At 47.2% G+C, this 15,617-nt stretch overlaps 2 protein-coding genes across 2 annotated transcripts in view; both read left to right on the top strand.

Annotated features, from left to right (window-relative positions):
- Positions 1-15,617, top strand: part of LOC138520575 (E3 ubiquitin-protein ligase TRIM39-like) — a 551,427-nt gene that overhangs the window by 442,666 nt on the left and 93,144 nt on the right. The window lies entirely within an intron of this gene.
- Positions 1-15,617, top strand: part of LOC138520576 (E3 ubiquitin-protein ligase TRIM39-like) — a 36,534-nt gene that overhangs the window by 19,213 nt on the left and 1,704 nt on the right. Inside the window, exons 3-4 of the mRNA XM_069632912.1 lie at positions 2,577-3,023; positions 8,845-8,867. Coding sequence (XP_069489013.1) covers positions 2,577-3,023; positions 8,845-8,867 — 470 coding nt within the window. The remainder of the gene's footprint in view (positions 1-2,576; positions 3,024-8,844; positions 8,868-15,617) is intronic.

The raw sequence follows: 15,617 nt of genomic DNA on the forward strand, positions 1-15,617 counted from the left end.
ATGGAGGAAGTGCAAGAGGTAATTAAGAGCTTAAATTCGGGGAAACCCCAGGACCAAATGGAATCCCGAATGAATTTTGGAAATAAATCAGAGACAATGTGGTCAAGCCAATGTGGGACATGTTCATGGAAAGCTGTGCACAAGGCACACTCTGACGTGAGAACGGCTACAATAGTGATAATACACAAAAAAGGTAAACCCACCGATAAATGTGCCTCGTACCGTCCCATATCTTTGCTGAATGGAGAGGCAAAGGTCCTAGCCAAGATACTAGCAACTTGGCTAGTAGGGGTAATAAGCAAGCTAATGAACTCGGGTCAATGTGGTTTTGTTCCAGGAAGAGCAAAAGGATGAACCTGAGAAGGGCACATTACACTTTAGTATTATCTGACTCATTGGAGGGTCCCCAGGCAATAATGGCACTAGAGAAGGCCTTTGGTTTGGTGCAATAGGCCTGGGCCCCAACTACTAAATGCACAACCACTCGCGAAAGTTAGAGTGAATGGGCACATATCTCGTATTTTCCCGCTCCAGAGGGGCATGAGACAAGGATGTCCACTGTCGCTGCTGCTATCCTTCATAACGATCAAACCACTAGCTGAGTGCATTAGAGCGGATCCTACAATTCAAGGGTTCTGATGGCCCAGGAACTGGGAAGATAAAATCTCTCTATATGCAGACGATCTTCTGATATATCTGAGGGATCCCAGAAGAACGGGCCCAAGGGTAATGGATACCACACGGGAGTTCGGAATTTACTCCAGTCTGGAGAGTTAACTGGGAGAAATCAGTCATAATACCAGTACAGCAGGGAAAAGATGCAGTCCCTGAGGAATGCCCCCTGCGGGCGGAGCAAGTGGGATTTAAGTATCTGGGTATAACCGTGCAAAAAGGAAGAACATGTGTTTCTTAAAAATAATCTAGAACCAATAAATCGCAGACTACAAGAAGACGCTGAACATTGGGCTAACCTACCTATAAAACTGCTCGGAAGGGTCAATTTATTAAAAATGATGGCACTGCCCAGACTGCTATATGTCTTGCAGAACACTTCGGTGAAGACAACCAAGATACAGTTCACAAGCATCGAAGCTATAAAGAGGACTATTATGGGGTGACAAGAATCCACGCATAGCCCTGCGGATGCTCTCAAAAGCGGTATATGAAGGAGGGGTAGGACTGCCGGATATATGGAAATACTACTGGGCGGCCCATCTGCTGGTAGCAAAGGAGTGGGTATTTGTTGGGGAAATCTAGCTCACACAAGACTGAAACTGTCGCGAATGGAAGGCTGAATCACCTTACAGATACTGTACGGAAGCCAGGGCGAAGGGTACTCTCGAGATTGGTGCAGATCAGGAAGGAAGTCACACACGCAATGGGATGGAAGGGGAAAGCTACCAGACAGTCCCCACTGTGGGAAAATCCCAATATTAGATATAAAAGCTAGGGAGGCAGCCACATTCGGTGGAAAAGGAAATATGCAGACTGGGAGATATAGTGGATAATAGAGATTAACCCATTCCAACAATGCAGGAAAAATATGGACTGGGCCCGGAAGAATTCTTCAAATACATGAGACTAAAACACGCTGTAGAAGCTCAATTTGGAGGGGAATTGGACTTCCCCAAACACCCCCTCCTCGCCCAGAGATTAATCTATTCACAGAGAAAATAGAGGGGAAAGGGATAACAACACTATATCAAGTCATAAATAACCCCCCACCCCCATGTCACACCTGAAAGGAAGATGGGAAAGAGACCCAGGAACCCAGGAGGAGGAAAAATGGATAGAAGCGCGAGTGGCTTCAAGAGAGGTTAATGTATCATCCAGGATGAGGCTCATACAATACAACGTTCTGCACAGAGTACACCATTCCAGAGATAGACTGCATAACAGGGGTAGAGTAACACATGGCCGGTGTCTCAAATGTGGAAGGGAAGTGGGAACATTCCTAAGATGATGTTACTGCATATAAGAGGGGAGTGTGAAGGAAGTAGAGGGGAAGAGACACTGATACACATACCATCGATGGTGGTAAAAAGGGACCTAGTGGCAAAATGGAAGACCTAGGAAATGCCCACTATGGGAACCTGAGAGATTGGAATGGGCCATTTTAGTAGAATGGAGCAGATCATGTACATGAATAGGGCGGTGGGTCCATGAGGAAGTGTCAGAAGATATGGGGGAAATGGGACATGGATGCCTGAGAGAAGGGGCACATCGGTACGAGATACTACAGGAGGGGGGAGGCAGGGGATTGGGGGCAAGGGAAGGAAGGGGGTAGAATGAGGGAGAGGAAGGAGGAATGGGATAGGACGATTGGTCAACACTAACAAAAATGTGTATTTGAACACGGATATGATGAATAATATTGGAATATGGAGAACACTTAATAAAAACTGGTTTATAAACAATAATCATTGCCAGTCGGTAATTCACGTGTGTTAGGTTTATGATTTTAAGAGTTATTGAGAGGGAACCACTGCAGGTGTTATATGTAAGATATTGTATGATAGTTAATATAATAATCAGAAATATAATGCGTCTATTGTTTGTTTAAATCTATTTTTAAGGGAAACATTATGAAGCAGAGAGAGAACATCCTTAGTACATTTGAGCACCTGAAGCAGTTCCTGGAGAAGGAGAAACAGCAGCTGCTCAGCAGACTGGAGAAGGAGCAAGAGGAGAAGATGAAGAAGATTCAGGAGAAACTGACCCGACTGGAGAAGCAGCAAAGCACCCACAGGAGCCTGATCACAGAGCTGGAGAGGAAGTGCCAGCAGCAGGATGTGGATCTACTGAAGGTGAGAGGGGATCAGAAACCTATAGAACTAGCGCAGCAATCCACCCACAGGGACCTGACCCCTGAGCTGGAGAGGAAGTGCCAGCAGCAGGATGTGGATCTACTGAAGGTGAGAGGGGATCAGAAACCTATAGAACTAGCGCAGCAATCCACCCACAGGGGCCTGATCCCAGCGATAGAACAGAGGTGTCAGCAGCAGGACAGGGAGCTACTGAAGGTGAGACAGGATCAGGGATCTATGGACCTGTAGGAGCAGCAATCCACTGACTGGGGCCTGATCCCAGAGATAGAACAGAGGTATCAGCAGCAGGACAGGGAGCTACTGAAGGTGAGACAGGAATCTATAGACCTGTACAAGCAACGATCCACTGCCAGGGACCTGACCCCTGAGCTGGCGAGGAAGTGTTAGCAACAGGACGTGGATCTACTGAAGGTGAGAGGGAATCAGAAACTAGAGCAGCAATCCACCCAGACTTTAGATTGTGCAATGGATTTAACTATGACCTTCACAGGACCACTTTGACTAAATGTCACTTGGAGTTCTCTTCTTTATTTCACTTTTGCTGATCATACGCTTATGTTTCAAACAGCTCACTTGTAACGGAGACTTTCGACTGGGCTACTTCCTTTCACCTGACCACTCCGTTACATAGTATCGCTGTCTTTGCAGCTACTTGTTCACTTTAAAGTTCATTCAGAGGTCTGCCTTTCCTCACATTTCATTCACACGCATGCAGCCTCCACTTGCGATAAATGTTGCTACTTCAAAAACCTCTTAACACACACCGGTCTTTCAGATCGCTTTCCTAACACACCGGCTGTGTGTTTCTGTTCTGGATTTTTACAATTTTCAGTTCATGAGTCCAGGTTAGTACTACAGGCTTGACCTCGCCTCCCCAACTCGTCCGTTCACCCAGGATGGTCTCTGGTGGCCTCGGAACACAATGCAATCTTCACTTGTGGGATCTGGCCTTCTCCACGTGTCATCCGCGGCCTGTTGGAGGCAACGACCTCTGGTAAGGAACTCTTGGGATTTCCGTCCCGCTGCTTCCGTCCCTCGGTCCGTCGTTCTGCTCCAGTAGGCTTACCTTCTTCCCAGAAGTCCTGCTCGTACTCGTGTTCTGCCTTGCTCAGAGTGTGTCTCTGGGTGCTGCCTTTTATTTGTATGAGGAGAGCTAATCGGTATCAGGTGTATGCATTTAGCATTGAGTACCTGACTTTGTCTGACCCTATTAGCGGGACATGTCCAGTGTGTGTAAGTGGATGTTGTTACTGTCAGCCACCCTCTGCACAGTGTTTTTGTAAAAAGGGGGAAGGCGGGTTGGGACCTCAGAGCATCCTAAAACATAGGATGGTTTGGAAGTAGAAATCCTGGTATAAAGTGACCCAGGCAGAAGTGGAAGTGGAGGCCCTGGTATAAAGTGACCCAGGCAGAAGTGGAAGTGGAAGTCCTGGTATAAAGTGACCCAGGCGGAAGTGGAAGTCCTGTTATAAAGTGACCCAGGCGGAAGTGGAAGTGCTGGTATAAAGTGACCCAGGCAGAAGTGGAAGTGGAAGTCCTGGTATAAAGTGACCCAGAAAGAAGTGGAAGTGGAAGTCCTGGTATAAAGTGACCCAGGCGGAAGTGGAATTGGAAGTCCTGGTATAACGTGACCCAGGCAGAAGTGGAAGTGGAAGTCCTGGTATAAAGTGACCCAGGCGGAAGTGGAAGTCCTGGTATAAAGTGACCCAGGCGGAAGTGGAAGTGCTGGTATAAAGTGACCCAGGCAGAAGTGGAAGTGGAAGTCCTGGTATAAAGTGACCCAGGCAGAAGTGGAATTGGAAGTCCTGGTATAACGTGACCCAGGCAGAAGTGGAAGTGGAAGTCCTGGTATAAAGTGACCCAGGCGGAAGTGGAAGTCCTGGTATAAAGTGACCCAGGCGGAAGTGGAAGTGCTGGTATAAAGTGACCCAGGCAGAAGTGGAAGTGGAAGTGGAAGTCCTGGTATAAAGTGACCCAGGCAGAAGTGGAATTGGAAGTCCTGGTATAACGTGACCCAGGCAGAAGTGGAAGTGGAAGTCCTGTTATAAAGTGACCCAGGCGGAAGTGGAAGTCCTGGTATAAAGTGACCCAGGCGGAAGTGGAAGTTCTGGTATAAAGTGACACAGGCGGAAGTGGAAGTGCTGGTATAAAGTGACCCAGGCAGAAGTGGAAGTGGAAGTCCTGGTATAAAGTGACCCAGGCGGAAGTGGAAGTCCTGGTATAAAGTGACCCAGGCGGAAGTGGAAGTGCTGGTATAAAGTGACCCAGGCAGACGTGGAAGTGGAAGTCCTGGTATAACGTGACCCAGGCAGAAGTGGAAGTGGAAGTCCTGGTATAACGTGACCCAGGCAGAAGTGGAAGTGGAAGTCCTGGTATAAGGTGACCCAGGCAGAAGTGGAAGTGGAAGTCCTGGTATAAAGTGACCCAGAGAGAAGTGGAAGTGGATGTCCTGGTATAAAGTGACCCAGGCAGAGGTGGAAGTGGAAGTCCTGGTATAAAGTGACCCAGACTGAAGTGGAAGTGGAAGTCCTGGTATAAAGTGACCCAGGCAGAAGTGGAAGTGGAAGTCCTGGTATAAAGTGACCCAGACTGAAGTGGAAGTGGAAGTCCTGGTATAAAGTGACCCAGGCAGAAGTGGAAGTGGAAGTCCTGGTATAAAGTGACCCAGAGAGAAGTGGAAGTGGATGTCCTGGTATAAAGTGACCCAGGCAGAAGTGGAAGTGGAAGTCCTGGTATAAAGTGACCCAGACTGAAGTGGAAGTGGAAGTCCTGGTATAAAGTGACCCAGGCAGAAGTGGAAGTGGAAGTCCTGGTATAAAGTGAGCCAGGCAGAAGTGGAAGTGGAAGTCCTGGTATAACGTGACCCAGGCAGAAGTGGAATTGGAAGTCCTGGTATAAAGTGACCCAGGCAGAAGTGGAATTGGAAGTCCTGGTATAAGGTGACCCAGGCAGAAGTGGAAGTGGAGGCCCTGGTATAAAGTGACCCAGGCGGAAGTGGAAGTGCTGGTATAAAGTGACCCAGGCAGAAGTGGAAGTGGAGGCCCTGGTATAAAGTGACCCAGGCGGAAGTGGAAGTGCTGGTATAAAGTGACCCAGGCAGACATGGAAGTGGAAGTCCTGGTATAAAGTGACCCAGGCAGAAGTGGAAGTGGAAGTCCTGGTATAAAGTGACCCAGACAGAAGTGGAAGTGGAAGTCCTGGTATAAAGTGACCCAGGCAGAAGTGGAAGTCCTGGTATAAAGTGACCCAGACAGAAGTGGAAGTGGAAGTCCTGGTATAAAGTGACCCAGACAGAAGTGGAAGTGGAAGTCCTGGTATAAAGTGACCCAGGCAGAAGTGGAAGTGGAAGTCCTGGTATAAAGTGACCCAGACAGAAGTGGAAGTGGAAGTCCTGGTATAAAGTGGCCCAGACAGAAGTTGAATGTACTGTGAAGGAAGCAGGTGTTGCTCACGGTGTTAGGAGAGAAACACTGTGGCCTTATCCTGACAAAGAAGTGGTTGTGTTTAATGGTGCTGAGAGAGACGCACTGTGATGAGATTTCAACTAAACTGTGTTTTGTGAATCAACTAAGTTGTGATGGAAAACATCCTAACCAAGAATCCCATTGGTACTGTTTAAGGAACTTTGACTTGTGCATTTCCTGGAGGAAAATGATCTTTTCTGTGTTGAACTGTGGAGTGTTGGAAGTTTTTCTTAACAAACTGACTTGGCCAAAAACTGTGTTGGAACTTTGTTTCAACCCTTGATTTTCTTGTTGTTTTGTGTTATTCAACGGAACTAACCTTGACTTAAAACCTGGGGAAGTGGAATTCGCTCAGGTTACAATCAAAGACTTGAATGTGTTGCTAATACAAGCATTGCCATATGATTTCTTGTTTATGTTTATGTATAAGTCTGAGGGCCAGAAATGTTATGCTGGAGTGTTTGCCTTCGTTTATTTAGGCAGAGAAATCCCTGTGAGAGATGGGCAAGTGAGGCGTAGGTTTGCACTTTTGATTTAATAAAACAGCATTCTTTGAAAAATGATCTAAAAGTTGTCCGCCTCACATTTCTGGCCCATCACACTACCGAAACCAAACTGAGAACATTCTCTGCTCCTCAAACCGGGGGTCAGGTTAGCAAGTGCTTTGATGCCCGAGTGTGGCCGTTAGCGCTCTACAAATCACACACATAACATAAACTATCAAGAAAAAGAGAGGGGGAGAGAAAGATGGACAAGGGAAAGAGAGAGGGGGCAGAGAGAAAGGGGGGAATAGAGGGAGAGGGACAGATGGGGAAGGAGGGAGGGGAAAGAGAGGTGAAGGGGAATGGAGGGAGTGTTAGGGAGGGACAGAAATGGACTGGTAGGGGAGGATGCGGGGGGTAGAAGGGACAGGGAAGCAGAGGGATGGAGGAACACAGAGATGGAAGGAGAGAGAAAACTAGACAGCAATGACTCTGAGAGAGAGCGCACACCAGACTACACTAGTGCTAGGGATAAACCACACTGACAGAGAGAACCAGAGTGAGCACACCACACTGTCCATACAGAGAGAACCAACAGAGTGCACTTCACAATACACCTCAGAAAGAGAGGGACAGCATGAAAGACCGCTCTCGCCCACTGATACACCACTGTGCAGAGAGTGGCACAATCACAGAACTGGACAGGGAGAGAGTGAGAGAGAGAGAGAGAGAGAGAGAGAGAGAGAGAGAGAGCGGCACACCCACAGAGCTGGCAAAGGACAGAGAGCAAGATACGGCGATAGAGCCTGGAGAGAAAGAGACAGGGAATGATAGGGGGAGGCAGAGAGAGAGACACACAGAGCGAGCGAGAGCGATGGGGAATGGGGTGAGAGAAAAACAGACAGCACTGATGGAGAGAGAGAGAGAAAGCCTGTACCATGCCATGGATCTAGAGAGTAATTGTCACTGAGACAGCGCAGAGAGAGAGAGAGAGCGCTAGGTCAGCGAATGCTGCACTGTGACAGCTAGTCTAGTCCAATGCCCCAGTAATGCCCTCTAATGCTGAGTGCAGTATGTGCAGTCTCACATGTGTGCAGTTGTTGCCATTATACGCAAAGTGCAGCTTCAAACTCCTCTAATTCCAGTTAGTGCCTGGCATGCCTGTAAAGTCACTGTATGTCATGTTCATTCCCATGTGTGTAGGTGCTGCAGATGCAAAGTGCCACCTCAGCACCTCTCAGTAATGCCATCTAATCGCAGTTAATGCCTTGTATGTATGACAAAGTCACTACATGTAAGTGCAGCCTCAAATACCCCAGTAATGTCCGGCTCTGTCCCCCCCACCCCCACCTTTCATTCACAGTGGCTCTAGTTCCCAGCACAAACAATGTAGCTATGGCTCTGGCACCAACATTTGATCGCCAGTTATGGATGCCCCGCGCTTTCGCTGCAGGCTACTACTCTGCTTCCCAGACACCACGTTGGCGACATCAAGGTGATATGTGGCATGATGGAGCCTTGTGTCTTCTCTAGAACTTCAGCAACCATTAGAAACCAGGACAAACAGCATGACTCCTTGTGCATCTCTATGACCCACACACACGCAGACACACACACAAACATGCACACACACACACTGAGCATCTACCTTCCTACACATGCACACTTGTGAACCTGCAACGCACACTGCACTGAGTACAGGCAACCATGTCCAAGCTGGCAGAGTGTGTCAACAAAACCAGCAGCTCAGAAGAAACTGTTTAGAAACCCCAGGATATGGCTTTAAAGCGAGAGGACTGTAGGTCACCTTCAAGGTTTTGGGTGACGTTTTGCTTCCATTACTCAGAAACACCAGATAGGGTGTGGGTCTGTGTCTGATTTTGTGATCCGCAGCTTTGCATTGTTTGACCAGAAACGTCCCAGAAGGTTCAACTGATTCCTAGACTAGATAATGCAGCAACCTAACTCTTTCCTTGAATCAAAGCTCAGGCTCTCTGTAAAATGGAAATCAACGTTTAGAACAATGTGGGATGACTATTTATCTTGTCCTCTTTCTCTTTCTCTCTCTAGGATGTGAAGAGTGTCTTGAGCAGGTAAGTCTCCTCTTGCCTTGATGTGCCCTCAATGTGGACACACTTTTATCCCAGTGGTTGTCCTCTGTTCCTCACATTTATTACACACTACAGACCCCGGCTCCATCTTAACTTCTGGGAGATTTAGCATTTCTATGTGTGATTTAAAAATATATATACCCCCTGTATGCTTGCTTCCCTGACTTGTATTAGCACTTAGCTAATTCCATCATCACTGATCCAAGGGAACTAGCAAAGATGGCTGACTTGTGGGTCTCTCACTGAGTTCACCACAGTGATCAGGGGACAGGTAAGGCCGGCCAACATTCTCCCTTCTTACAGGGCCTCAATGTAGAAGTGGGTAACCCCTCGTGGTTGGGTCCAAAAAGAAGGATGGCACCACTAACCCAAAGGTGAGTGGTGGTTCCTCAGTAATTCCCAGACTCCCTAGCACCTGCTGGGACTGTAGAAAAACTGACCATCCCAGAGGTCAGCCTAGCTGTCCTAAAAAGCCTGCTGAGCAGAGTGCCTAAAGCATGGCCTCTGGGCACTGGGAGACTTGCCCTTGTGCAGACATCCCAGAGATGTCTTCAGCTTTGCTTAATGTGGGAGGGTCAAGCCCCAGAAAGGGGACAGGGAGAGGGGTATTTCCCTCCAATACGTAGTATGTCTATTCCATTATAGTGCACAGCCACCCTACCACTGGAATCAGAGACACTACTTCCAGTGCCACTGTTATTGACAGCACTTTCTTTGGGCCAGAGGTTCTAACAAATAGTCCTCTGCAGGCCACTAAGTTATCTAGTGCCCCCTTAAGACGTTCCCTGTCGCTAACATTTCCCTTCAGATATTTAATGGGAAGTTAGCTCTCCCTGTTAGTGTCCATGAAAATGTCCCTGGCAGTTTTTTCCTGGGAATGACTTGGAAGAGAGAGGTATCTTTAAAGGCACCGCTCTCATCCCAGGAATTGTGAAGTTAAATTCCACCCAACATTTCTATGGGTTTTTACCGGGCATTTTTCATCACTGATATGATTTTTACTGCTTCTTTCTGTAAAGGATGGGTGTAGGCCCATTAATATCCCTGTCCCCCCCCCAGCCCGCCACCCTCTCCCCTACCAACCCCCACCTCAGTGAAAAATTGGCAGTAAACAAATACAATGAAAAGTATATGGCAAAAAGTGATCTATGTCTTTTAACCACCTACTAAAATCTCACCTGTCCTAAAAGTCGTCTTGAAATGATCACCTACCGAAATCTCAACCTCATAAACTTACACTTAATTTACCAAAAAGTTGACCCCCCCAAATCTCGCTATTAGTATTTAAACATAAAGATATGAAAGTGAAGCAATACAAACGGGGGCAATCCTCCCTTTACCCCCCAATTCTATCAGAATGTAGATATCCCCGAGCCCTCCCTCTCCTCCTGGGCATCTCTCATTCAGAATGTATCATGTAGAGATTCCTGAGCCCACCCTATCCTCCCTGGGGGGGTCTCTCCTTCAAAACGTATCATGTAGAGATTCCTGAGCCCACCCTATCCTCCCTGGGGGGTCTCTCCTTCAAAACGTATCATGTAGAGATTCCTGAGCCCACCCTCTCCTCTGCAGGAGTCTCTCATTCAGAATGTATCAGAATGTAGAGATCTCTGTGCCCACCCACTCCTCCCAGGGGGTCTCTCATTCAGAATGTATCAGAATATAGATATCCCTGAGCCCACCCTCTCATCACCGGGGGTCTCTCATTCAGAATGTATCAGCATGTAGATATCCCTGTGCCCACTGTAAGAAAGGCCTGGTATCAAAGCAAGACAGACACAAGTGATCACAGTTCAAGGGTGTTTATTAAACTGTAAAATGGGTGAGATATACGCCTTATCTAAACCTAATTCTAAGATGGGAGCAAGCTACGACCATCAAATGATAATAATACTGTCCAAGTGGAGTCTAGTCAAATATAAAAGGCCTATACCAAGAAACCTATTGCCAATCCTTACTGCTATGTTACAAACTATGTGTGGGATAATGTTCACAAGAAAGAAAGAAGTGTTTACAAAATAATAAGTCAGGATGTTATTGCCGGGGTCTCCCTTCCCCACGTTTTCTAGCACGGGGCAAGACGGGACTCGTGAGCGCAGCACACTCCTGGGCTTCTAAAGCACACCGTTACAGTTCCTTTTCTTTTTACATCAGGACCGTCTGTGTCCAAGACTCTTTCAGGCAATGTCCCTGGCTTCAGAGGGCTTGATGTATCACAAAACGACAAAACAAAGGTTCCTTCTATTTCTCTTTACGTCGGGCGATTACTCTTCACCCGTGGATCCCCCTTAGCCGGACTCCTTCTCACAACGTTAGCCTCCCTGAGTCGGGCTCAGACCAACCACTCACTGTGGACATCCCTCAGTCGGGTTCACGTTTGCCATCACAATCTGCTGCATTTTCAATTAAAATCTCTTTACTTGTAGTATCAGAGAGTCCCAATCTCTTTTTAAACATCCAGCTAGTTTAGGTCTCCCTCATCCGCGCTCAGACCTTCTAAAGCACTTGCCAACTTCACTCACATAGACTTCCGAAGGGCGATCACGTCTCGCTGGGTCGCTCTTAGTGTCTATAACAAGTGCGGGTTTCACACACCCACGGGTTGCCACAGCATTTCCCTCAGTCGGGCACAAACGCCTGTTTCACAATTCCCTCGGATACTTAAACATTTAACAACGTGTCAAAGACTTTCGATTGTACAAGGGATTTGGCTGGACCCTTGTATGACCACCTTGACACCTCACTTCGGCCTTCCCTATGGCCTCCTGGTACTTGTTGTTTCTATATCTTTTACGTTCAACACAGTCTTTGTTCAGGACAGATGGTAACAGCCCGAGGCCTCCGAATGAGTGCCCATGAGACGCCGGACCATTCCATCTCTGGTACCAAATCGATCACAAATGAGCTTTGTACCTTTAATCTTCTTAATGTTGCCACTGCAACTTTGAGCCTAACACAGTGAGGCCCCTTATCAGGTTCTTCCGACTCACCGGCTTTGCTGAACTCGTTGGTGTTTCTTTTGCTGCTGTAGTCAAGGACGGTACCACGATGGCAACCTCATCTCTCCGCCCTGGTAATCAGTGCGGGAGTGTTCCATATACCACTGACATCCGTCACACCATTCGCCAACTGCGATTCCCGGCCTTATATTTCTTTTGTCAGAGGCTTTGTGGGTCTGGGTTGAAAAGGGCATGGGCAACTCCCTCCTTGATGTCCTTTCAGGTCTCGCCACCTTTCTCCTTCTTTTGACCTGCGTCCTGGAATCGCTGCTTCCTCATGCACTTGGCCTTGCTCAGAGTGTGTTCTCGTGCTCCGCCTTTTATCCCCATGGGGAAGGGAAAAGGCAGTCAGGTGTGTGTAGTTATCGCCAATTGCCTGATTCTGCCTGACCCTTGTTTGGGACATGTCAGGTATACGTCTCTGATGTTAGTACGTTGTCTTTCATGGTAATCGGTCTGTGAGAACATGTTTGTGCCAAAAAAGGGGAGAGGTTGAGTTTATAGATATCCTACAGAGTAGGGTGGGGAAAAGGTGTTATAAGGAAGGGGATACCGCATCTCACCCTTCAGTGTCCCACTTCCACTCCCCGAAGACCCCTCACCCATGTGATCCTCCCGCACCAGGAACTGGATCTGATAGCGATGGCCGTGTCCTGGCCACCTGGATGACAGATCTCTGGGGACTAATAAGTGAGACACCTTCAGGTTTCTCACACCATCCTCTCCTCCCTGGGGGTCTCTCATTCAGAATGTATCAAAATGTAGAGATTCACAAACCCACCCTGTCCTACCCAGGGATCTCTTATTCAAAATGTATCAGAATGTAGAGATCCCGAGCCCACCGTCTCCTCCTTCCATCTTTAGGAATGGGGTCTCTTTTTCCTCCCCCTTATCTCACCGTTAAGACCCCCTTTACTCTTACTTGTCACTGGAGGCCGAGGGTTATATGCAGCATCTTTCTATAATTCTCAGGTGCAGTGAAGTGAAGGCTCTGAAGCCCCAGGAAGATGCCCCTGGAATGGAGACGACGCTGCTGAGCATCAGACGCCATGCCCAGCGGCTCGCAGAATTAAAAGGTAGATATGAGTCCAGGCCCACCCGAGAGGTAATGTTGATAGGGAAGGCTTTTCCAATCATCGCAACGCACTTATTTAATTGAAATACATGTAAATATGCACAGCTCAATGAGAAACCAATATGTCAGCATTCTTGTACTTGTATCGGGCACAGGTAGATGGCAAGCAATGGAGAGCGTCACAATGGTTGAGTCCAGGTGAGAATGAGAGCCGCATCCCCTGAATGCTATTACCTGCTGCACCGAGTGTTTAGAGGAATTCCTTATATAGCAAGGTCTTCCGTTTTTTTGTAAACTGCAGGCATAATGGTGCTGTGCGGAGGTGGGTTAGGATCGTGTGCCACAGTGCTGGCGCATAATGGGAGATCTTTCTCTTCCTGTGTTTTTGCTTTTGGGCATTTATTTATTTCCAGTCTTGCAATGATGTGGCATCTGGAATTGCTCTGGCTTCCTAATTTGACCAGTTCCTGGGCTAGGTACCGGTGTGGCTGTGTTACCACAGCCTTGTATGTAATAAAGGCTATTTTAAAGATGTTTTGGGCCGTTAGAAAGGTTGGGGGAAATGCAGTCAAACTGTTTGATGTCGATGATATGTGTGGTGCGAGGGTTGAGGGGGGCGGTCAGAGAGGAGTACGTTTCCACTTCCAGGTGGCCTAGAACTGCGGACTACTGCAACCCTGAAACCCGAGGCTGCCCAGAAAGATTTGATTGTCTGCAGTGCTGTTAGTTGCTACCAAGCCGTCGGGGCATTTTTGTCACTTGGGGATAGCTTCGGCAATAACTCTTTGAGGTCCATGCCAGTTAGCCATGATTGGATGAGTGTTTGATTGGATGAGCCATGATTGGATGAGTGTTTGATTGGATGAGTGATTGATTGGATGAGTGATTGATTGGATGAGTGATTGATTGGATGAGTGTTTGATTGGATGAGTATTTGATTGGTGGGCTTCCCGAGAGGTAAAAACATGTTTTTTGAGGGGTCGATTATAAGAAATTAACCGGTCATCCATGACTGGATGAAAAATCTAAATGCACATACATTTCACTGATAATGCACTCGTTGAGTTGTACATAAAACTCATCAAATCTAGCAAAATATATAGTGGTGTGAAAACAGATTAAGTCAAAATAACTCCTAAAAAAGGATAAACGGAAGGACTGACACAAATCATTAAAGAAGGGGAGGGGGAGAAGTTAGAAGGGGACAATAAAAGGCTAACCAGTCTTTTACCATTTTACTTTAGAGAAGGGAGGAATACAACTTTAAAATAAATTATAATGCAGAAAAAATAAACCAAACGATTGTTGATATTAAAAGGAGACGTGCCAAAAGACTTCTTTCATTAAGAAAAATGTGTTGCAAAAATGAAAAGAGATTTTATTTCGGTCAGAAGTATTGTGGAGAAAAGACCGATCCGGTAGAATATGTGCGGCTTGGACCCTCCCCTTCCTGCAGTGGAAACTGAGCGGTTCTGCAGGAACGGCTGCAAGGGCTGTTGTCGTCCTATACCATGTGTTGGAGGTCGTAATGATGCATGTACATATGTTGATAGTGTACGGTTAGTGGTTTTGCTTCCCTGTGATTATCATTGATAAGAGTTGGTTCAAGGCCTAATAAATAGGAGTGCATTTGTATACATTCTGCCTCACTTGAGTTATTAGAGTGCTTTGTGTGTGCTTAATTGAACCCATCACCACCCACACTCTCCCAAGTCTAAGCCTTACGGCCCAGTCACACTACCTTGATAGAGTTTGGCTAGACATTAGTGTCGTCCTGGTCACCAGAATAGGGGGGCCTCTCAGAATCTATCCATAGGGCTGATTCTGAAGATCCATCTTTACCACCTCAGTGAACAGCCTCAGTAGACCATGTTTCCTGATTAGTGAACCCCAAAAGGCCAATAAAGACATTATTTATATCCTGAGAGCGCTGCATCAGGGACCCCTTGGCCTCTGAATAGTAGGTCATACTGTACTCGTGACACAACAGTCTGGCCAACAATGTCTCAGGCATATCGGCTTCCCAGACTTCTGGACTTGGATCGGCTCAGACAATAATTTAGCTTCCCGGTCGGCTAGAGCCTGAAACTTAGCATTGACGCCTTTAGGGCTTGTGGTGTTGGGGTAATAGGGTACGTTTGTTCTAATGCACAAAGTTACTCTCCCAATGCAGTCAATTTCAATCCTTCGGATTTGAGAGATGCACAGGTAGGGGGTAATGCAATACCTCAGGGTCACTTTGAAATCCCCCCGAAGTATTGCTTGCAAGGACACTGAGCCAGTATTGCGTTCAAAATAGGAGGTCCTTTTATCGGTTTAGGACGAAATGACCGAAAATAAATGGTCGCATTGACCATAAGTTCTAAAAATGCTACCACCAAAGGTTCGAACACCAAAAGTTCTAATCTTTGGTGGTAGCATTGTAAAAAAAAAAAATGGGGGCTGAAGGGGTGTCCCCCGCATCGCCCCACTCACTATACTTCATGGTATAGTGAGCAGGGGTTGCGGGGGACACCCCCTCAGCCTTCCGTTACAAAAAAAGAAAGAAAAGGACCCTGCAATGCCGGTTCCCGATCCCGGAAGTGAAAGGGAACTGGCGCTGCAGGAACCCAGCGTGAAGATGCAGGTAAGTGGGGTTTGTTTATGTTGGGGGTGTGG

This window comes from Ambystoma mexicanum, chromosome 13 (genome assembly GCF_040938575.1).
Source record: "Ambystoma mexicanum isolate Mex_15411 chromosome 13, UKY_AmexF1_1, whole genome shotgun sequence".
NCBI lineage: Eukaryota > Metazoa > Chordata > Amphibia > Caudata > Ambystomatidae > Ambystoma > Ambystoma mexicanum.